Raw genomic sequence first — 24469 nt, 5'->3', positions numbered from 1 at the left:
TAATACAGTGGCAGTCCCCATCATATCATGGCAGAGCAGTCTGGAGCCACACTCACTGGCTGCAGGAGAGCAGTGTAATACAGTGGCAGCCCCATCATATCATGGCAGAGCAGTATGGAGCCACGCTCACTGGCTGCAGGAGAGCAGTGTAATACAGTGGCAGCCCATCATATCATGGCAGAGCAGTATGGAGCCACGCTCACTGGCTGCAGGAGAGCAGTGTAATACAGTGGCAGTCCCCATCATATCATGGCAGAGCAGTCTGGAGCCACGCTCACTGGCTGCAGGAGAGCAGTGTAATACAGTGGCAGCCCCCATCATATCATGGCAGAGCAGTATGAAACCACGCTCACTGGCTGCAGGAGAGCAGTGTAATACAGTGGCAGTCCCCATCATATCATGGCAGAGCAGTCTGGAGCCACGCTCACTGGCTGCAGGAGAGCAGTGTAATACAGTGGCAGCCCCCATCATGTCATAGCAGAGCAGTCTGGAGCCACACTCACTGGCTGCAGGAGAGCAGTGTAATACAGTGGCAGCCCCCATCATGTCATTTCAGAGCAGTATGAAGCCACGCTCACTGGCTGCAGGAGAGCAGTGTAATACAGTGGCAGTCCCCATCATATCATGGCAGAGCAGTCTGGAGCCACACTCACTGGCTGCAGGAGAGCAGTGTAATACAGTGGCAGTCCCCATCATATCATGGCAGAGCAGTCTGCAGCCACACTCACTGGCTGCAGGAGAGCAGTGTAATACAGTGGCAGCCCCATCATATCATGGCAGAGCAGTATGGAGCCACGCTCACTGGCTGCAGGAGAGCAGTGTAATAAAGTGGCAGCCCCATCATATCATGGCAGAGCAGTATGGAGCCACGCTCACTGGCTGCAGGAGAGCAGTGTAATAAAGTGGCAGCCCCATCATATCATGGCAGAGCAGTATGAAGCCACGCTCACTGGCTGCAGGAGAGCAGTGTAATACAGTGGCAGCCCCATCATGTCATGGCAGAGCAGTCTGGAGCCACACTCACTGGCTGCAGGAGAGCAGTGTAATACAGTGGCAGCCCCATCATATCATGACAGAGCAGTATGAAGCCACGCTCACTGGCTGCAGGAGAGCAGTGCAATACAGTGGCAGTCCCATCATATCATGGCCGAGCAGTCTGGAGCCACGCTCACTGGCTGCAGGAGAGCAGTGTAATACAGTGGCAGTGCCCATCATATCATGGCAGAGCAGTCTGGAGCCACACTCACTGGCTGCAGGAGAGCAGTGTAATACAGTGGCAGTCCCCATCATATCATGGCAGAGCAGTATGGAGCCACGCTCACTGGCTGCAGGAGAGCAGTGTAAATACAGTGGCAGCACCCATCATGTCATGGCAGAGCAGTATGGAGCCACGCTCACTGGTTGCAGGAGAGCAGTGTTATACAGTGGCAGCCCCCATCATATCATGGCAGAGCAGTCTGCAGCCACACTCACTGGCTGCAGGAGAGCAGTGTAATACAGTGGCAGCCCCATCATATCATGGCAGAGCAGTATGGAGCCACGCTCACTGGCTGCAGGAGAGCAGTGTAATACAGTGGCAGCCCCCATCATATCATGGCAGAGCAGTATGGAGCCACACTCACTGGCTGCAGGAGAGCAGTGTAATACAGTGGCAGCCCCATCATATCATGGCAGAGCAGTATGGAGCCACGCTCACTGGCTGCAGGAGAGCAGTGTAATACAGTGGCAGCCCCATCATATCATGGCAGAGCAGTATGGAGCCACGCTCACTGGCTGCAGGAGAGCAGTGTAATACAGTGGCAGCCACCATCATGTCATGGCAGAGCAGTATGGAGCCACGCTCACTGGCTGCAGGAGAGCAGTGTTATAAAGTGGCAGTCCCCATCATATCATGGCAGAGCAGTCTGGAGCCACGCTCACTGGCTGCAGGAGAGCAGTGTAATACAGTGGCAGCCCCCATCATATCATGGCAGAGCAGTATGAAACCACGCTCACTGGCTGCAGGAGAGCAGTGTAATACAGTGGCAGTCCCCATCATATCATGGCAGAGCAGTCTGGAGCCACGCTCACTGGCTGCAGGAGAGCAGTGTAATACAGTGGCAGCCCCCATCATGTCATAGCAGAGCAGTCTGGAGCCACACTCACTGGCTGCAGGAGAGCAGTGTAATACAGTGGCAGCCCCCATCATGTCATTTCAGAGCAGTATGAAGCCACGCTCACTGGCTGCAGGAGAGCAGTGTAATACAGTGGCAGTCCCCATCATATCATGGCAGAGCAGTCTGGAGCCACACTCACTGGCTGCAGGAGAGCAGTGTAATACAGTGGCAGTCCCCATCATATCATGGCAGAGCAGTCTGCAGCCACACTCACTGGCTGCAGGAGAGCAGTGTAATACAGTGGCAGCCCCATCATATCATGGCAGAGCAGTATGGAGCCACGCTCACTGGCTGCAGGAGAGCAGTGTAATAAAGTGGCAGCCCCATCATATCATGGCAGAGCAGTATGGAGCCACGCTCACTGGCTGCAGGAGAGCAGTGTAATAAAGTGGCAGCCCCATCATATCATGGCAGAGCAGTATGAAGCCACGCTCACTGGCTGCAGGAGAGCAGTGTAATACAGTGGCAGCCCCATCATGTCATGGCAGAGCAGTCTGGAGCCACACTCACTGGCTGCAGGAGAGCAGTGTAATACAGTGGCAGCCCCATCATATCATGACAGAGCAGTATGAAGCCACGCTCACTGGCTGCAGGAGAGCAGTGCAATACAGTGGCAGTCCCATCATATCATGGCCGAGCAGTCTGGAGCCACGCTCACTGGCTGCAGGAGAGCAGTGTAATACAGTGGCAGCACCCATCATATCATGGCAGAGCAGTGTGCAGCCACGCTCACTGGCTGCAGGAGAGCAGTGTAATACAGAGGCAGTCCCCATCATACCATGGCAGAGCAGTCTGAAGCCACACTCACTGGCTGCAGGAGAGCAGTGTAATACAGTGGCAGCACCCATCATATCATGGCAGAGCAGTCTGGAGCCACGCTCACTGGCTGCAGGAGAGCAGTGTAATACAGTGGCAGCCCCCATCATATCATGGCAGAGCAGTATGAAGCCACGCTCACTGGCTGCAGGAGAGCAGTGTAATACAGTGGCAGCCCCCATCATATTATGGCAGAGCAGTATGAAGCCACGCTCACTGGCTGCAGGAGAGCAGTGTAATACAGTGGCAGCACCCATCATATCATGGCAGAGCAGTCTGGAGCCACGCTCACTGGCTGCAGGAGAGCAGTGTAATACAGTGGCAGCCCCCATCATATCATGGCAGAGCAGTCTGGAGCCACGCTCGCTGGCTGCAGGAGAGCAGTGTAATACAGTGGCAGCCCCCATCATATTATGGCAGAGCAGTATGAAGCCACGCTCACTGGCTGCAGGAGAGCAGTGTAATACAGTGGCAGCCCCATCATATCATGGCAGAGCAGTCTGGAGCCACGCTCACTGGCTGCAGGAGAGCAGTGCAATACAGTGGCAGCCCCCATCATATCATGGCAGAGCAGTATGAAGCCACGCTCACTGGCTGCAGGAGAGCAGTGTAATACAGTGGCAGCACCCATCATATCATGGCAGATCAGTCTGCAGCCACACTCACTGGCTGCAGGAGAGCAGTGTAATACAGTGGCAGCCCCCATTATATCATGGCAGAGCAGTCTGGAGCCACGCTCACTGGCTGCAGGAGAGCAGTGTAATACAGTGGCAGCCCCCATCATATCATGGCAGAGCAGTATGAAGCCACGCTCACTGGTTGCAGGAGAGCAGTGTAATACAGTGGCAGCCCCCATCATATCATGGCAGAGCAGTCTGGAGCCACGCTCGCTGGCTGCAGGAGAGCAGTGTAATACAGTGGCAGCCCCCATCATATTATGGCAGAGCAGTATGAAGCCACGCTCACTGGCTGCAGGAGAGCAGTGTAATACAGTGGCAGCCCCATCATATCATGGCAGAGCAGTCTGGAGCCACGCTCACTGGCTGCAGGAGAGCAGTGCAATACAGTGGCAGCCCCCATCATATCATGGCAGAGCAGTATGAAGCCACGCTCACTGGCTGCAGGAGAGCAGTGTAATACAGTGGCAGCACCCATCATATCATGGCAGATCAGTCTGCAGCCACACTCACTGGCTGCAGGAGAGCAGTGTAATACAGTGGCAGCCCCCATTATATCATGGCAGAGCAGTCTGGAGCCACGCTCACTGGCTGCAGGAGAGCAGTGTAATACAGTGGCAGCCCCCATCATATCATGGCAGAGCAGTATGAAGCCACGCTCACTGGTTGCAGGAGAGCAGTGTAATACAGTGGCAGCACCCATCATATCATGGCAGAGCAGTCTGGAGCCACACTCACTGGCTGCAGGAGAGCATTGCAATACAGTGGCAGCCCCCATCATATCATGGCCGAGCAGTCTGCAGCCATGCTCACTGGCTGCAGGAGAGCAGTGTTATACAGTGGCAGTCCCATCATATCATGGCAGAGCAGTCTGGAGCCACACTCACTGGCTGCAGGAGAGCAGTGTAATACAGTGGCAGCCCCCATCATATCATGGCCGAGCAGTCTGGAGCCACGCTCACTGGCTGCAGGAGAGCAGTGTAATACAGTGGCAGCACCCACCATATCATGGCAGAGCAGTCTGCAGCCACGCTCACTGGCTGCAGGAGAGCAGTGTAATACAGTGGCAGTCCCCATCATATCATGGCAGAGCAGTCTGGAGCCACGCTCACTGGCTGCAGGAGAGCAGTGTAATACAGTGGCAGCACCCATCATATCATGGCAGAGCAGTCTGGAGCCACACTCACTGGCTGCAGGAGAGCAGTGTTATACAGTGGCAGCCCCCATAATGTCATTTCAGAGCAGGAGGGAACAATGGTAACCAGCTGCAGGAGAGCAGCATTATATAGTGGCAGCCCCATCATATTATGGCAGAGGAAGTCAGAGCAATGCTCATCAACTATAGGAGAGCAGATCAATACAGTGGCAGCCCAATCATGTCATGGCAGAGTTGGCCAAAGCAATGCTAACCAGCTGCAAGAGAGCAGTGCTACACGGTGAAAGTCCCCCAATCATATCATGACAGAGTAGGCCAAAGTAATGCCAACCAGCTGCAAGAGAGCAGTACAATACAGTGACATCCCCATCATATCATATCATAGTAGGTCAGTGCAATGCTAACCAGCTGCAGGAGAGACAAAAGACAAACTTATATAGCGCTTTTCTCCTGGCAGACTCAAAGCGCCAGAGCTGCAGCCACTAGGAGACGCTCTATAGGCAGTAGCAGTGTTAGGGAGACTTGCCTCTGGTCTCCTGCTGAATAGGTGCTGGCTTACTGCACAGGCAGAGCCGAGATTTGAACCCTGGTCTCCCATGTCAGAGGCAGAGCCCTTAACCATTACACTATCCAGCCATGAGAGCAGTGTTATACAGTGGCAGCCCCATCATAACATGGCAGTGAAAATCAGAGCAATGCTAACCAGCTGCAAGAGAGCAGTGTTAAACCCCCTGCACACTGCAAATCCGATTTGTGATTCTGATTTTCCATGGATGCTATCAAAACAAAAAAGAAAAAAACACAGGGGAAAAAAAAAAAAAACAAACCGCTGCATGCAGTACCGATTACCGCATGCAAAATCGCAAATCGGAATTGCATGTAGTGTGCAAAAGGCCTTATACAGTGGAAACCCCATCACATCATAGCAGAGCAGTTTGGAGCAATGCTCATCAGATATAGGAGACCAGTGTTTTACAGTGACAGCCCGCATCATGTCATTTCTGAACAGGCGGGAAGCGCACTCACCAGCTGCAGGAAAGAGGCGATTCTATAGAGCAGGCTCTCGATTTTGATGCGGTTGATGTGGCTAGAATTGGCCTTCGTGGAGTGCGTGCTCTTGTAGTGGCTGAGGAACAGGAGACACTCTGTGCAATGTTTCACCGCCGATTCATAGTCCAGTCTTCGAAACGAGTCACATGCTTGTTCACAGGGATGAGCCAATCTTCTGTCTGCCATGACTCAGCGACAGAAATCCTGCAGACAGAACAGAATTGTAATTAATCTATACAAGGCAAAGCACAGCTAACAATCTCACAGGTGGACAATCAGAACCTTATTTCCGAAATTTGTGTTCCACAAACGTCAAAATAAACTGAAAAAAGACATCCCCAACTTCCAACACTAGCCCCGAGTAACAGAAATCCAAATTATTTAGATGGAAGGTCTTCTCCTCTACCCACAAATTGATATGCACCTGCCCAACCCTAGCATTCCTGTCTATATATTACCAATGGGTGAACCAAAATATCTTAGTAATTAGAATGCTAACATTTGTATGGAGATTTTCTCCTGTTGGGACTCAATACGTTTGAGAGTTGCAGCCACACTGCAGTGTTAGGGATTCTTGCCCAATGACTCCAGACTGAATAGGTTCTGGCTTCAGACAGGATTTAAACCCTGGTCTCCTATGTCAGAGGCAGTCCTAGTTCCATTGGTATTTTTCCAGTATAGGCCCAATCTCCCTTTCCAATCCTATATGGGGCTACATCTGACAGCGACATGTTGGACATAGTCCAACATAGGAAAGCATGACCACCGCTAGGGGCGCTATTGCCAGATAAAAACCAGCATAGTGTCAGCCCCTTTAGAACGTAGTACACTTAGGGCCCGTTTCCACAAGAGTGAATCTGCATGTGTTTCCTGCATGCAGATTCGCATAGACATTACAAGTGGATGGGACTGTTTCCACTTGTCAGGATTTCTGAGCGTTTTTCTGTGCAGAAAAAATCTGCACGGCAGAGCCATCAGAATTCGCATACCGCTATGCGATTTGCATACAATGTATTTAATAGGGAATTCGCATGCGGTTTTGGTATTTCATGCAAATTTTTATGCAAATTCACATGGAATCAATAGAAAAGCACACAGGCACTGCCATGGTTAAATTCGCATACATCGGCATCCATGCGAAATTCGCATGCAAATTTTTACAGCGGCGATTCCCACCGCACAAGTGGAAACGGGCCCTCAGATCTCTGCTGTCCCCCGCTCTGCTCCATGTAATACTGTTTGAAACTGCTGCTAGGGGTGCTGTAGCCAGATTCAGTCCGGCACGGCGTCAGGCTATGTTGATTCCCTTCAGTGCCACGTTGTGTGTGTGTGTGTGTGTGTGTGTGTGTGTGTGTGTGTAGGTGTGTGTGTGTAGGTGTGTGTGTAGGTGTGTGTGTAGGTGTGTGTGTAGGTGTGTGTGTGTAGGTGTGTGTGTGTAGGTGTGTGTGTAGGTGTGTGTGTAGGTGTGTGTGTGTGTAGGTGTAGGTGTGTGTGTAGGTGTAGGTGTGTGTGTAGGTGTAGGTGTGTGTAGGTGTGTGTGTGTAGGTGTAGGTGTGTGTGTAGGTGTAGGTGTGTGTGTAGGTGTAGGTGTAGGTGTGTGTAGGTGTGTAGGTGTAGGTGTGTGTGTGTAGGTGTAGGTGTGTGTGTAGGTGTAGGTGTGTGTGTGTGTGTAGGTGTAGGTGTGTGTGTGTAGGTGTAGGTGTGTGTGTAGGTGTAGGTGTGTGTGTGTGTAGGTGTAGGTGTGTGTGTAGGTGTAGGTGTGTGTGTAGGTGTAGGTGTGTGTGTGTGTAGGTGTGTGTGTGTAGGTGTAGGTGTGTGTAGGTGTAGGTGTGTGTGTAGGTGTAGGTGTGTGTGTGTGTGTGTAGGTGTGTGTGTAGGTGTAGGTGTGTGTGTGTGTGTGTGTGTGTGTGTAGGTGTGTGTGTGTAGGTGTGTGTGTAGGTGTAGGTGTGTGTGTAGGTGTAGGTGTGTGTGTGTGTGTGTGTGTAGGTGTGTGTGTGTGTGTAGGTGTGTGTGTGTAGGTGTAGGTGTGTGTAGGTGTAGGTGTGTGTGTAGGTGTAGGTGTGTGTGTAGGTGTAGGTGTGTGTGTAGGTGTGTGTGTAGGTGTGTGTGTGTAGGTGTAGGTGTGTGTGTGTAGGTGTAGGTGTGTGTGTGTAGGTGTGTGTGTAGGTGTAGGTGTGTGTGTAGGTGTAGGTGTGTGTGTAGGTGTGTGTGTAGGTGTGTGTGTAGGTGTAGGTGTGTAGGTGTGTGTAGGTGTAGGTGTGTGTAGGTGTAGGTGTGTGTGTGTGTGTAGGTGTGTGTAGGTGTGTGTAGGTGTAGGTGTGTGTAGGTGTAGGTGTGTGTGTAGGTGTGTGTAGGTGTGTGTAGGTGTGTGTGTAGGTGTGTGTAGGTGTAGGTGTGTGTAGGTGTGTGTAGGTGTAGGTGTGTGTGTAGGTGTGTGTGTAGGTGTGTGTAGGTGTGTGTGTAGGTGTGTGTGTAGGTGTAGGTGTGTGTAGGTGTAGGTGTGTGTAGGTGTGTGTGTGTGTAGGTGTGTGTAGGTGTGTGTAGGTGTAGGTGTGTGTGTAGGTGTAGGTGTGTGTGTGTGTAGGTGTGTGTGTGTAGGTGTGTGTAGGTGTAGGTGTGTGTGTGTAGGTGTAGGTGTGTGTGTAGGTGTGTGTGTGTAGGTGTAGGTGTGTGTGTAGGTGTAGGTGTGTGTAGGTGTGTGTGTGTGTAGGTGTAGGTGTGTGTAGGTGTGTGTGTGTGTAGGTGTGTGTGTGTGTAGGTGTGTGTGTGTAGGTGTGTGTGTGTAGGTGTGTGTAGGTGTAGGTGTGTGTGTGTGTGTAGGTGTAGGTGTGTGTGTGTGTGTGTAGGTGTAGGTGTGTGTGTGTAGGTGTAGGTGTGTGTGTGTGTGTGTAGGTGTGTGTGTAGGTGTAGGTGTGTGTGTGTAGGTGTAGGTGTGTGTGTGTAGGTGTAGGTGTGTGTGTGTAGGTGTAGGTGTGTGTAGGTGTAGGTGTGTGTGTGTAGGTGTAGGTGTGTGTGTAGGTGTAGGTGTGTGTGTAGGTGTGTGTAGGTGTAGGTGTGTGTGTGTAGGTGTGTGTGTGTGGGTGTAGGTGTGTGTAGGTGTAGGTGTGTGTGTGTGTAGGTGTGTGTGTGTAGGTGTAGGTGTGTGTGTGTGTGTGTGTGTGTGTAGGTGTGTGTGTGTGTAGGTGTGTGTAGGTGTAGGTGTGTGTGTGTAGGTGTGTGTGTGTGTAGGTGTGTGTGTGTGTAGGTGTGTGTGTGTGTAGGTGTGTGTGTGTAGGTGTGTGTGTGTAGGTGTGTGTAGGTGTAGGTGTGTGTGTGTGTGTAGGTGTAGGTGTGTGTGTGTGTGTGTGTAGGTGTAGGTGTGTGTGTGTAGGTGTAGGTGTGTGTGTGTGTGTGTAGGTGTGTGTGTAGGTGTAGGTGTGTGTGTGTAGGTGTAGGTGTGTGTGTGTAGGTGTAGGTGTGTGTGTGTAGGTGTAGGTGTGTGTGTGTAGGTGTAGGTGTGTGTAGGTGTAGGTGTGTGTGTGTAGGTGTAGGTGTGTGTGTAGGTGTAGGTGTGTGTGTAGGTGTGTGTAGGTGTAGGTGTGTGTGTGTAGGTGTGTGTGTGTGGGTGTAGGTGTGTGTAGGTGTAGGTGTGTGTGTGTGTAGGTGTGTGTGTGTAGGTGTAGGTGTGTGTGTGTGTGTGTGTGTGTGTGTGTGTGTGTAGGTGTGTGTGTGTGTAGGTGTGTGTAGGTGTAGGTGTGTGTGTGTAGGTGTGTGTGTGTGTAGGTGTGTGTGTGTGTAGGTGTGTGTGTGTGTAGGTGTGTGTGTGTAGGTGTGTGTGTGTGTAGGTGTGTGTGTGTAGGTGTAGGTGTGTGTAGGTGTAGGTGTGTGTGTGTAGGTGTAGGTGTGTGTGTGTAGGTGTAGGTGTGTGTGTGTAGGTGTAGGTGTGTGTGCGTAGGTGTAGGTGTGTGTGCGTAGGTGTAGGTGTGTGTGCGTAGGTGTAGGTGTGTGTGTGTGTAGGTGTAGGTGTGTGTGTGTAGGTGTAGGTGTAGGTGTAGGTGTGTGTGTAGGTGTGTGTGTAGGTGTAGGTGTGTAGGTGTAGGTGTAGGTGTGTGTGTAGGTGTAGGTGTGTGTGTAGGTGTAGGTGTGTGTGTAGGTGTAGGTGTGTGTGTAGGTGTAGGTGTGTGTGTAGGTGTAGGTGTGTGTGTAGGTGTAGGTGTGTGTGTGTGTAGGTGTAGGTGTGTAGGTGTAGGTGTGTAGGTGTAGGTGTGTGTGTAGGTGTAGGTGTGTGTGTGTAGGTGTACGTGTGTGTGGGTAGGTGTAGGTGTGTGTGTGTAGGTGTGTGTGTAGGTGTAGGTGTGTGTGTAGGTGTGTGTAGGTGTAGGTGTGTGTAGGTGTAGGTGTGTGTAGGTGTGGGTGTGTGTAGGTGTGTGTGTAGGTGTAGGTGTGTGTGTGTAGGTGTAGGTGTGTGTGTGTAGGTGTAGGTGTGTGTAGGTGTGTGTGTGTGTAGGTGTGTGTAGGTGTAGGTGTGTGTAGGTGTGTGTAGGTGCACAACTAATATAAGTGTGCTGTCTGTGGTTAACTACCATCCAGGAGGAGGACACAGGAGATGTCCGTAAGGGGAGTGTTTGACAACATTTTGTAACTTCAGTGCTATGTAAATACAAAATTTGTAAAAAGTCTGCAGATGATAAGCAATCATACTTTAATGGCCAGTCTGTTATCTTTAGACTTGTCCAAAGGGGGGGCAACTACTTACCTTCTCTTCCTCTGACACAGGAGGGGCCCCAACAAACTTTTGCTGGCAGGCCCCATGAATTGTAGGGACTCATCTGATTCAAGGAGATTGTTGGCAAGTTGAATTGTTTGTAAGCCGAGTCCCGTGGATAAATGATTTAGGCTGCTTTCACACAGGGACGTTACAGGCGCACGTTAGTGCAGCCTGTAACGCTCCCCCAACGCACAGCAACGTAACACAAGTGGGCAGTTCACACTGCCCAAGTTGCGTTACATGTAACGCTGCACGTTGTAGTGAAAGTGCAGCATGCTGTGCGTTCTAGCGGCTTTAGCCGCTTTAGACTGTTTGCACATGCTCAGTGGGGGCGGAGAGATGCCGCTACAGTAGCCGCGCACATGGCTACTTAATATGCACTGCACTGGCGGCCGCTGATTGGCCGGCGGGACCACGTGATGTTAAGTGTCTCGCTCCGCATCACGTGGTCCCGCCGGCCAATCAGCGCCACCCTGGGAGACCTTATGCAGATAGAGCCGCCTAACGCGGCTCACTCTACCGTTCTCTCCCGCACCACCATACGTTGCGTTAGGTGCACGTTATGCGACCTTAACGTAGTACTTAACGCAACGTCTTAGTGTGTAAGTAGCCTAAAGGGAAGGTCCAAGCAAAATAAAAAAAAAAAAAAATGAGTTTCACTTACCTGGGGCTTCTACCAGCCCCATGCAGCCATCCTGTGCCCTCGTAGTCACACAGGGCTCGTTTCCACCATAGCGAATCCGCATGCGGCGACGAGATGCGGATTCGCTTGTTACACTGAAGTGGCCGGGGCTGTTTCCACATGTGCGGCGTGCGGGAGCAATTTGGCGGCGGGCCAAATCTGCACGACGGGACCCACAGAATTCGCCTGCGTCGGGAATCCGTGCGAATCGCCGCTAATGTATTTAATAGTAAAAACGCATGCGTTTGTTACATGCGTTTTTACCCGCGATTTCGCACCTTTTTCAATGTTATTTTGCCCTGGCAGTGTCATGGTTAATTTCGCATGGCACCCTGCCATGCGAAATCGCGGGTAAAAACGCATGCAGAAACGCATCCGCATGCGTTTTTTACAAGCGTCGGAATGCCGGCGAAATCGCGTCGCAACAGTGGAAACGGGCCCTCACTGCTGCTCCAGTCCCCCGCCAGCAGCTAGTTCTGCTTCTACCAGCCCCATGCAGCCATCCTGTGCCCTCGTAGTCACTCACTGCTGCTCCAGTCCCCCGCCATCAGCTAGTTCTGCTTCTACCAGCCCCATGCAGCCATCCTGTGCCCTCGTAGTCACTCACTGCTGCTCCAGTCCCCCGCTGCCAGCTAGTTCTGCTTCTACCAGCCCCATGCAGCCATCCTGTGCCCTCGTAGTCACTCACTGCTGCTCCAGTCCCCCGCCGCCAGATAGTTCTGCTTCTACCAGCCCCATGCAGCCATCCTGTGCCCTCGTAGTCACTCACTGCAGCTCCAGTCCCCCGCCACCAGCTAGTTCTGCTTCTACCAGCCCCATGCAGCCATCCTGTGCCCTCATAGTCAGTCACTGCTGCTCCAGTCCCCCACTGGCAGCATGCAGAACTCTGAGGTCGGCGGGCTGCATTGGGTAAATTTTTACGCATTCCAGTTAGTGCAGGAACATTAACACATACATTTGTACGCGTTAGTGGATCAATGCATAAAAATTTACGCATTAACCACTAACGTGTAAAAATGTATGTGTTAATGTTTCTGCATTAGCGTGAATGCGTAAAAATGCATGCAATGTGGCCCGCCGACCTCCGAGGTCGGCAAGCTGCCAGCGGGGGACTGGAGCAGCAGTGAGTGACTACGAGGGCACAGGATGGCTGCATGGGGCTGGTAGAAGCAGAACTATCTGGCGGCAAGGGACTGGAGCTGCAGTGAGTGACTACGAGGGCACAGGATGGCTGCATGGGGCTGGTAGAAGCCCCAGGCAAGTGAAACTCATTTTTTTATTTTGCTTGGACCTTCCCTTTAAAGAGACTCCGTAACAAAAATTGCATCCTGTTTTTTATCATCCTACAAGTTCCAAAAGCTATTCTAATGTGTTCTGGCTTACTGCAGCACTTTCTGCTATCACTGTCTCTGTAATAAATCAATGTATCTTTCCCCTGTCAGACTTGTCGGCCTGTGTCTGGAAGGCTGCCAAGTTCTTCAGTGTTGTGGTTCTGTGATGCATCTCCCCCTTCCAGGCCCCTCTATGCACACTGCCTGTGTATTATTTAGATTAGGAGCTTATCTCTTCTCGTTTACAAGCTGGATAAATCGTCCTCTGAGCTGGCTGGGCTTTCACATACTGAGGAATTACAGACAAGGGCAAAGCTGTTTGCAGGAAGAAAAGAGCAGCCTGAAACTTCAGTGCATGGGGGAAAGAAACACACAAATGATATCTTGAGAATCAAAAGGAAGGCTGTATACAGCCTGCTTGTGTATGGATGTATTTTCTATGTGTGGACATACTGTACATCAACCTACTTCCTGTTTTGGTGGCCATTTTGTTTGTTTATAAATAAACTTTTTAAAACTGTTTTTAACCACTTTTAATGCGGCGAGGAGCGGCTAAATTGTGACAGAGGGTAATAGGAGATGTCCCCTAACGCACTGGTATGTTTACTTTTGTGCGATTTTAACAATACAGATTCTCTTTAAGGCCTCTTTCACAGTGCGACATTAAAGGAGAACTGTAGTGAGAGGGATATGGAGGCTGCCATATTTATTTCCTTTTAAGCAATACCAGTTGCCTGGCAGCCCTGATGGTCTATTTGCCTAAAGAAGTGTCTGAATCACACCAGAAACCAGCATGCAGCTAATCTTGTCATATCTGTCTAAATTTGTCAGAAACACCTGATCTGCTGCATGCTTGTTCAGGGCCTATGGCTGAAAGTATTAGAGGCAGAGGATTAGCTGAATAGCCAGGCAACTGGTATTGATTAAAAGGAAATAAATATGGCAGCCTCCATATACCTCTCACTACAGTTCTCCTTTAAAGTTGCACGTTAACATTTAACGCAGAAGAACTCACTGCAATGAAAAATCAATGCCCCATTCACAGTGCACACGTTGCATTGGTGACTAACATTGCATGTTAAGTGAAAGTACTGTATGCTGTGCGTTATACAGGTTATCAGCTGCGTTGGACTGTTTGCACATGCTCAGTAATGACTTGGAAACATACTTTACAATGCCTGTATGCTCTACGGCAGAGTTCCCTAATCCTGTCCTCAAGGCCCACCAACAGTACATGTTTTGCAGAAAACACAAACATGCAAAGTTGAGGTAATTGGGGTCTCAGCAGAGCTGATTAACTACCTCTGTGGATTTCCACAAAACATGCACTGTTGGTGGGCCTTGAGGACAGGGTTGGGGGAACACTGCTTACGGTATGCGACTGTAACGGGACATTAAGTTGTGTTGCGACTGTTTTGGGGCATTGCGTTGTAATTTGCGTTGCGACTTTAACGTTGCATCAAACAACAATGTCCTACTATGAAAAAGGCCTTACTCTGGATTTGGACATATAGTATAAACAATGTTGTTTGGTTGTTTTCAATGCGTTTTTTAAGCATTTTAAACTACTTAAAACAGTTTATACAGTAGTGCCACATTTCATAACCAAATAAAAAAAAACAATATTGAATATTTTGTACATTAAGAAAACTGTTTGTATCTTTGAAACTTTGTAAGTAAAAATTGGTAAGTAGGCGACTGTTTGTATACATAGCATAATAACAAAAAACGGAACACAATACATAAGTCCATGCTGTATATGTTCTCAGATCTAATTGTATTTACATGGTCCCCTCAGAGTCCCTACAAGGAGGAATGTCACCAGCGTCACTGCAGCAGCACAATGGCCAGACGTTGGAATGTAAAAAATACAGTACCAGCCGCACAAAAAGCGCTTCAAAAACATCATGGAAGATGCACACAAATGCTATGTTTTTTATTTTATTTTAAAAAACATTTTCAAAACACACAGGGTGGGGGGGACTGGGTAGGGATCTTTAGCACACTCACTTCATTTTTAGATAGACCTTACGGCCTGGAACCCACTGAAATCAGCAAACGCGAAACGCAACCGCTAGAGTTTTGTCTGAGCGGTTTGCAAGCGGATTCATGCGCGTTTTCGGCCGCGTTTTGCAACATTGTATTTTTTGCTCAGCGGTTGCGTAGCGTTTTGCGTTTTTATCCTGATTGGTCCTGTGAATTATTTTTCATTTTGTTACAGTGTGCTGAACCGCAAAACGCTAGCAAAACCGCTCAGTCTAGGTTTTGCTGAGCGTTTCCGCTAGCGTTTCAATGCTTTACATTGAAGCGCTAACGCTCCCAAAATGCTGCACGTCCTGCGTTTGCGTTTCTGGGAAACGCAAACGCTCCTGTGGAAGTTGCCCCATCCATTAACATTAGCCCAGCGTTTTGGCAAAGTGCTAGCGTATCGCAGCGCTGCCGAAACGCTACCAAAAGCGCTCCAGTGGGTTCCAGCCCTAACAGTTTCTTTCAGGGTTGCATTAGGGATGGTCTCACTAGCATGAGGACACCAGGAAGAGGCAAAGGGGAACACAGAGAGAAAGCATGGCCCCTGTTCAGTAACTGGTGGCCCTCCTGGAATACTGGAGACTATTGGTCTCACTAGCATGAGGACACCAGGAAGAGGCAAAGGGGAACACAGAGAGAAAGCATGGCCCCTGTTCAGTAACTGGTGGCCCTTCTGGAATACTGGAGACTTTTGGTCTCACTAGCATGAGGACACCAGGAAGAGGCAGAGGGGAGCAGAGAGAGAAAGCATGGCCCCTGTTCAGTAACTGGTGGCCCTCCTGGAATACTGGAGACTATTGGTCTCACTAGCATGAGGACACCAGGAAGAGGCAAAGGGGAACACAGAGAGAAAGCATGGCCCCTGTTCAGTAACTGGTGGCCCTCCTGGAATACTGGAGACTATTGGTCTCACTAGCATGAGGACACCAGGAAGAGGCAAAGGGGAACACAGAGAGAAAGCATGGCCCCTGTTCAGTAACTGGTGGCCCTCCTGGAATACTGGAGACTATTGGTCTCACTAGCATGAGGACACCAGGAAGAGGCATAGGGGAACACAGAGAGAAAGCATGGCCCCTGTTCAGTAACTGGTGGCCCTCCTGGAATACTGGAGACTATTGGTCTCACTAGCATGAGGACACCAGGAAGAGGCAGAGGGGAACACAGAGAGAAAGCATGGCCCCTGTTCAGTAACTGGTGGCCCTCCTGGAATACTGGAGAATATTGGTCTCACTAGCATGAGGACACCAGGAAGAGGCAAAGGGGAACACAGAGAGAAAGCATGGCCCCTGTTCAGTAACTGGTGGCCCTCCTGGAATACTGGGGACTATTGGTCTCACTAGCATGAGGACACCAGGAAGAGGCAGAGGGGAACACAGATAGAAAGCATGGCCCCTGTTTAGTAACTGGTGGCCCTCCTGGAATACTGGAGACTTTTGGTCTCACTAGCATGAGGACACCAGGAAGAGGCAGAGGAGAGCAGAGAGAGAAAGCATGGCCCCGGTTCAGTAACTGGTGGCCCTCCTGGTATTCAGGAGATAATTAGCTATAGGACTGAAGTAGATGTAGCGTATTTGTGGTGCTCATAGCAGAGTCCACTTCCAAACTCTGAAAACACACACAGCACCGGTTCATCTACTATAATGAATAAACATCACACGGAAAACACAACTGCCAGCTCCGGAGGCAAGAGTCTACCAGTACAATGCAGATCCGCTTCTGTAAGAAAGCCTTTAATGATGCATTATCAGAAAGATGTGTAGCGCGCCGGATGGTGTCCCCGAGTTACACTGTCACCTGCAGACGGGTCAAGGGAGGTAACATAACAGTGAGCAGTCACTGCTTCCTGTACATAATACAAATGGAACTATTCTGTATCATCCACCCCCAGCCTCCCACACATCTCAGTGAGACTTTATAATAGCAGACATGGCCTTCGCTGACAGACTACCGCATTCCACACTCTGATTTCTCTGTGGCTCTTTAATGGCAGAACGCAGACTATGAATGTAAATCTATCTTCTGCACAAACCAGTTGTTTTGTAATCCCAATTACTACTTCTGTTCAGGGAAACAAGGCAGGAGGACTATGTCTGTAATCAGAGGTCTCAGAATCCACCTCAATTTCACACAAGTCTAATAATAGGCAACCTGCTGCATGGAAGAAGATCCCTTGCAACAGATCTTAGGTCCTCTCCACTGTATGTGTCACCTATGATAAGGTCACTGCATCTGCTGGCAAGCTGGGAGTGGAGGGCATTGGTTTAAAAGGTCTTCTGGGAGAGCCCAAGAAATGACAAACAAATAACTTAACAGCAATCATGCAAAACGAACAGGTAATCATTATCCTTCCAGATGAGCTGATCAATACTGAGGTTAGAGCAACTGGCTTAAAGCGGTATCGTCACCATAAAAATCAAATTTCAACAGCAACTGGTCTGAGTGTATTAAGTGATAACGATGCTAATCCTGCATTCAAAACGTTTTCTGCTGTTATGATTTGGAGTTATAATATACCTTAGAAGCACTGGCTCTTTAGTAGTTGGTGCCAAAGAATTGCATGCTGGGGGTTCTTTTTATCTATAATCTATTCCTCCTCTTCCCTTTATTTCCCTGCCTGCTGCTTATCTGAAACCTGATCCCCTACTCACTTGTATTTACAAGCAAGGCTGAGGTGACTCAGCGATTGGAGGAGACAAGAAAAAAGTAAAGGGCAAAAATGACATCAGGATTTAGCCTAAACTGTGGGCAAAAGACATGGCCCCCACCAGGAACAGAATTCTCGTCATTTACTATATAACAGTCACTGAAATCAAAACGTGGACAGTACAATACATGTGTTATGTAAGTAGATCAAGTATTTATCTACTTATGTGTTTTTTATCCCCGGAATAGTATGGCTGATCCTACTGCTTTAACTCAAAGCTGTGAGGAACAAAATATTAAAAGATAGACAGTGTATCTAAGAATTGGAAAGCCTCTGGATGGTCCAGATCAGTGTTCCCCAACCCTGTCCTCAAGGCCCACCAACAGTGCCCGTTTTGTGGACATCCACAGGGGTAGATAATCAACTCTGCTGAGACACTAATTACCTTACCAGCACATGTTTGTGGTTTTCTGCAAAACATGTACCGTTGGTGGGGCTTGAGGACAGGGTTGGGGAACTGTGGACCAGACGATTCCCAGGTCCTCCTCAAGCCAACCGCTGCTGACCGGAAACTTCTTCAAGGTCGTGCTTCCGTCCACGTAGAAGCTTCTCTGTACTGGGCATGCCCGAGTAAGATCGGTGTTTGCCCAGTAGACAGAACCTGCTCATGCACATGGCTTTGTTATACTGGGCATACAAGGACCGTACTTGAGCATGCCCACTATGGATGCCCTGTACACAGACGGCAGTGCAGCAATGAGAGCATACTCAAGATGCTCTTGTTAAATACAGTGGGATGCGAAAGTTTGGGCAACCTTGTTAATCATCATGATTTTCCTGTACAAATCGTTGGTTGTTACAAAAAAAAAAAAAAGTACGTTAAATATATCATATAGGAGACACACACAGTGATATTTGAGAAGTGAAATGAAGTTTTAGGATTTACAGAAAGAACACAATAATTGTTTAAATAAAATTAAGCAGGTGCATACATTTGGGCACTATTTTATTGATTCTAAAACCTTTAAAACGAATTATTGGAACTCAATTGGCTTGGTAAGCTCAGTGACCCCTGACCTACATACACCGGTGAATTCAATTATGAGAAAGTATTTAAGGGGGTCAATTGTAAGTTTCCCTCCTCTTAATTTTCTCTGAAGAGTAGCAACACAGAGGTCTCAAAACAACTCAAATGACCTGAAGACAAAGATTGTTCGCCATCATGGAGTAGGGGAAGGATACAGAAAGCTGTCTCAGAGATTTCAGCTGTCTGTTTCCACAGTTAGGAACATATTGAGGAAATGGAAGACCACAGGCTCAGTTCAAGTTAAAAGCTCGAAGTGACAGACCAAGAAAAATCTCGGATAGACAGAAGCGGCAAATGGTGAGAACAGTCAGTCAACCCATAGAGAAGCACCAAAGACCTACAACATCATCTTGCTGCAGATGGAATCACTGTGCATCGTTCAATCATTCGGCACACTTTTCACAATTAGATGCTGTATGCAGAGGAAGCCTTTTCTCCGCCCACAGCACAAACCGAGCCGCTTGAGGCATGCTAAAGCACATTTGGACAAGCTAACTTCATTTTGGAATAGGGTGCTGGGGACAAATTGAGTTATTTGGGCATAACAAGGGGGCGTTATGCATGGAGGAAAAACACCTGCTGCCTACAGTAAAATATGGTGGTGGTTCCATCATGCTGTGGGGATGTGTGGCCGATGCAGGGACTGGGAATCTTGTCAAAGTTAAGGGGCACATGGATTCCACTCAGAATCAGCAGATTCTGGAGACCAATGTCCAGGAATCGGTGACAAAGCTGAAGCTGCACCGGGGCTGGATCTTTCAACAAGACAACGACACTAAACACTGCTCAAAATCCAGTAAGGCATTCATGCAGAGGAACAAGTAAAACATTCTGGAAAGCAGGGCTGTGGAGTTGGAGTCGGGGCAATTTTGGGCACCCGGAGTCGGAGTTTGAGTCGTGGTTTCATAAACTGAGGAGTCGGGAGTCGGAGTCTGGTGATATTTGTACAAAATCCACAGCCCTGTTAAATATTAGACTAAGGAGTCGGAGTTGGGGCCATTTTGGTTACCCGGAGTCGGAGTTGGAGTCGGAGTTGTGGTTTCATAAACTGAGGAGTCGGAGTTGGAAGATTTTTGTACCGACTCCACAGCCCTGCTGGAAAGGCCATATCAGTCCCCAGACCTGAATATAATTGAAAATCTGTGGTGTGAGTTAAAGAGAGCTGTCCATGCTCAGAAGCCTTCAAACCTGAATGAACTAGAGATGTTTTGTAAAGAGAAATGGTACAAAATACCTTCAACTAGAATCCATTGGAACCTACAGGAAGTGTTTAGAGGCTGTAATTTCTGCAAAAGGAGGATCTACTAAATATTGATTTCATTTCTTTTTTGTGGTGCCCAAATTAATGCACCTGCCTAATTTTGTTTACACAATTATTGCACACTTTCTGTAAATCCAATAAACTTCATTTCACTTCTCAAATATCACTGTGTGTGTCTCCTATATGATATATTTAACTAACATTTTTTATCCTAACAACCAATGATTTGTACAGGAAAATCATGACGATTAACAAGGTTGCCCAAACTTTTGCATCCCACTGTATGTTCAAAAGGACACAAAGCTGGACCAATGGGCTTGATGACAATGGGGGAAGCCTCTGGACTATCCACAGGCGTTCTACTAATGGAGGTAAATATGTCATTTTTATTTTAAAATTTCAGGTTTGCTTTGAAGAGACTCTGAAGTCTATATAAAAAAAAAAAAAAAAAAAAAATCAGTTTTTTTATTACCAAATTCCCTTTAACATAATAGCCCTACCTAAACCGCCGCATCCCCGCCATTCTACGCTAACTAAATCCCCCCCGAACTCCCCGGGGGGCAATCCAGGCAGTGCTTCCGCGTGAGGCAGGGCTATGAGCTGCAGCTCTGCCTCACGCGTCTGTCAGCGGCGGGTCTCCGCCTCTCCCCCGCCCCTCTCAGTCTTTCTTCACTGAGAGGAGCGGGGGAGAGGCGGAGATCCACCGCTGACAGACGTGTGAGGCAGAGCCGTGGCTCATAGCCCTGCCTCACACAGAAGCTAATGCGGGCAGCAAAATCCACGACCAAGAAAGTCGTGGATTTTGCAGGGGAGAGGGAGGGCGCGTTGGGGGGGGGGGGGGGTTTAGATAGCTTACAGCCGCGGGGATGCGGCAGTTTAGGTAGGGGTAATATGTTAAAGAGGATTTTGTTATAAAAAACGGATTTTAAAGAGACTTCAGTCTCTCTTTAAAGGGTACCTGAAGAGACTTGTGGCATGATGAGATCCAGAAGCTTCCTCATCCTGAGGTAAGTACACCCCAGGGACTTTTTTTTTTGTTACAGGTTCTCTTTAAGGACTGGGGCCCCCTCTAGAGCAATTTTAGCTGCTCTTTGGGAACACAATGAACGCAAAAAGCGATATGCTGATGAAAGTCAATGGTGGTAAACCCACATCCGCTATGATTTGGCCAATCGCTATCGTGGGTCCTGCAGCATTTTCTTCGCGATTGTGCTCCAACGCAAAAGACAGGAGCGCTTCAAAACTGCTTTTGAATCACTTTTCAAAAGTGAATTTGCAGCAACTTTGTGGGCGATTTTTTTTTTTTTTTTTAGGTCTGGCTTCCCTATCAGCCCCCTAGCTCAAGAGGTCATCAGCACTTCTCTAACCAGAGATAGAGAAGCACCTATGACCTCCTACGCACTAGACACCAGCAGAAATTAACCTCAGGAGGCCCAGTGAGAGAGAGTTAAGCTTTATTTTCACAGGTAACAAACAAGCAAGCAAGCAAAAATAAATAAATAAATAAAAAAAAAAAAAAAAAAAAAAAAACCACACACACACACAAAACAGAATCGCAGAACAAATCGCCAGCAGTAGATCGTTCGGCACTTCCGATCGTCATAAAAATCATGCCAGAACAACTGCCTCGCTCTCTCTCTCTCTTTTCTATCATTCTCTCTATCAATTACATTAGCTGCTGTGAAAAAAAAAAAACATAACACACACACACTGTTTTTCAACGTGTGACCACTGCCTGAACAACACACTTCAGTCACTGTTCCTCTGTGGGTCACGATCTAATGCCCACAGTCTAGGGCCTGTTTCACGGTAAGCAAATCAAGCTACCGGTAGGATATCAGGACTTGCTAGAAAACCAACACAAAGAACATACACACTCCATGCAGATAGTGTCTGGAATAGACTGCAGGACATGTACATGCTGTACTGTGCCATTAGTTGTGGTGTCAGAGTTGTCGGTGTACAGCTTTAGCTGAGAGAGAAGTTCAGCACCGCAATACAAGTGACAAATCCACTGCCAGGATCACCTGATGTCTGCACTGCAATCACCTAGGCCGATATTACTCAATAGTGTAGTATTCTTGCACTATGTTTCAAAGCCGAGGTGGTTTTGCCACGGCTGTATTCAGCACACCATTCACATGAATGCAGCGCAGGTGCTCAGAGCCTGATCCAGCACTAAATAAGGTTAGCACGGGAACCAACGGCTTTCCCTCACGCTGCAAGACTACAGTGTGCAGTACAGAGTCACTGAACAGCCCATACAGTGACACGCATCATGAGGTAAAACCCACACAGCGATTAGTCAGCATCTTTTCTACAAGCATGCATAGCTTTTCCTTCCTCCTTTAACAAATAAAATGTCACAGAGGGGAAAGTGTCCCCAAGCAGCCATCAGTCCCCTGAACTCACAAGACCTGTATGGGAGCCAATAGCAAGAGTGAAGGACCAAAAACTAGCCCTTCGTCCACAAGAACACAAAAAGGCAAGAAATCAAGATGCTGCCACAAACTTACCTATCACTTTTTAAACCTGGACGCATCTTTGTGAGGGCCCTTTTCCACTACAGCGTTTGCGATTGCTGAATCGCAAAACCGCAAACCGCTAGTGATTTTAAAATCGCTACGGTTTGCATTTTAACATAGGAATCGCGGTAGGTAATTTCTACTACCGCGGTATGTTTTTTACTTAATCGTGATCGCGCTGCGGAACGTTTTTTGCTGTGATTTTGCTATGCAGTGCATAGCATAGCAAAATCGTGATCGCAAACGTCGGGAAATCGCCGGGAACTTTTTACCTTTAGCTGAATCACAATCTCTAGTGTTTAGCGTAACCGCTAGCGATTGCTAGTGGAAAAGGGGCCTAAGGGCCCCTCCACACTGTATGTGCTTCCGTCCGATTTTCAAAGTTCATGCATTTTGCTGATTGTAACCGCACGGTTATTAACATAGGAACTGACCTGTACAAAGTGGTGCAATCCATTTTTGGCCCAATCGCAATGTATTGCATGCTGCAGTTTGCCTGCATTTGGGTTAAATGAATGGGTGTGCATGCACATTACATCGTAAACGCAATGCTATGCGATTTGCTGCCCAATCTCCGGTTTGAAAAAAAAAACGACTTTTTTTTAATGGCAGGAAACTAAATTGCGCCAACCAATCAAAAATATGTGAAAAGCGCAATCGCAGGGCACCACAATTGCAAGTTTCAGTGAGGAAGGGCCCTTAAACACTGGTACATGCAACCGGGGTACAATAGTATAGTCCGTATCAGCCAGTAAAACGTTATATCTGCAGAGATCTGGATACCTATACTGGGGGGGGAGGAGGCTACATCTGGCTACCTATACTGGGAGTCACATCTGACTATTGAAGCCATGAGCACAGGATATACAATCATTGGCCAAGGCAGCTGGTCAGGGCCGTACAGCACTTGGCCAAGAACAATCACCTGAGGGATGGACAATCCTCATGTGTGTGTATGTGAAAGTTAGTACGTTATTGATTATCTGTGTTACCCTGTCTATGGGGAGAATAGATTGTCCCAGCAGTGCTGAGAGATTCCAGGAAAGGGCTGGGTTTGTGGAGAACAAATAATCACAGTAGGTCTGGTAAGATAGTCTCTATACATGGGTTAGAGCATTCTACAGGGAGACTAGACCAGCTGAGCCGTGCTCTATGTGCAGGAAAGGACTGCTGTCTATTGAATGAAGAGATTAAAGTGGCAGTGTAGCGACATATATTAGAATGCAGTATATGATTCTGGGTACTCATTTTAACAATAATTTTACTGGTTTCAGCATCAGAAACACTTACTGTATCTATATATTGCGGTGTACCAGTATGTAACCTGCCATCTCAATGATGTCAAAGCCTAGGCTGTTATGCCTAAGCAAGGCAGAAGTCTCCTCCCACAGACCAGGTACTGGCTTCGGAAATTTTAAGTAAAACATTCCGCAGAACTGCGCCTGACAGCACTAACAGTAGTATTGTTAACCACTTCAGCCCCCAGCACAGATCGTGTGGCAGGCAGGGCGATCAGACTTCCCCACTAGGGGGATGTCCTGCTGGGGGGGGGGGGCTCCTCATCGCTATTCCACCCTCCCTCTCCTTCCCTCCCTCTCCTTCTAAAGATAGGCGGTACAGGACAGCAATCCGTCCTGTACCACCTCTGAAAGGTTTCAGCCTATCAGATCCCGGCGATCCCCGGCCAATCGGAGGCGGGGGATCGCCGATATCTTCCCCGGGTGTTTACATTTCGCCTGCGAGCCGCAAATGGAGGCTCGCAGGCTGTTCACGGAGACACCCTCCGTGAACTGACATGGATGGAGACAACACTGCGACCAGCCGCCGCCTATCGACGTCGGATGCTCGTTAAGTGGTTAAATTAAAAAAAAAAAAAAAACATTTAATCTATGCTATTTTCAGTACAGTTCTGGTAAGCTATTCTCTATGCGCGGGTAAGGCATGTCTATGAGGAGAATGTACCACGCAAGCAGTGCTGGTGAGATATAGTCTACTCCTAGCACAGGCCACGGCTGTCCATAGAGAGAACAGACCAAACCAGCAGTGCTGGTAACTTGTAATCTATACAGAGCAGAAGACAGTCTATGGGGAGAATAGACCGCCTCAGCAGTTCCTCTGCTCCATATGCAGTGTGGGGAACCTTCTGACACAGGCAGACATTGGCAGTGCTAGACTCAGTTACATCACAAGCTCCTGCCTTGTTTGTTAGGTTGGGATGCCCTGTGTGCACATCGGATCACAGCGCTCTCTACGCAAGTGATTCACACAGGACAGCCTGGAGGATGGGTCAACAATCTCACTTCACAGA

At 48.6% G+C, this 24469-nt stretch overlaps 1 protein-coding gene across 3 annotated transcripts in view; it reads right to left on the bottom strand.

Moving 5' to 3' along the window:
* Positions 1–24469, bottom strand: part of HELZ (helicase with zinc finger) — a 221909-nt gene that overhangs the window by 163454 nt on the left and 33986 nt on the right. For all 3 annotated transcript variants that reach the window (XM_068263178.1, XM_068263177.1, XM_068263179.1), the window contains exon 2: positions 5832–6059. In XM_068263178.1, the coding sequence (XP_068119279.1) occupies positions 5832–6041 (210 nt within the window). In that variant the 5' untranslated portion in view covers positions 6042–6059. The remainder of the gene's footprint in view (positions 1–5831; positions 6060–24469) is intronic.

This window comes from Hyperolius riggenbachi, chromosome 12 (assembly GCF_040937935.1).
Source record: "Hyperolius riggenbachi isolate aHypRig1 chromosome 12, aHypRig1.pri, whole genome shotgun sequence".
In the NCBI taxonomy this organism is placed as follows: domain Eukaryota; kingdom Metazoa; phylum Chordata; class Amphibia; order Anura; family Hyperoliidae; genus Hyperolius; species Hyperolius riggenbachi.
The sequence above is the reverse complement of the archived record's forward strand: the minus strand, read 5'-3'. Positions and strand labels throughout refer to the sequence as shown.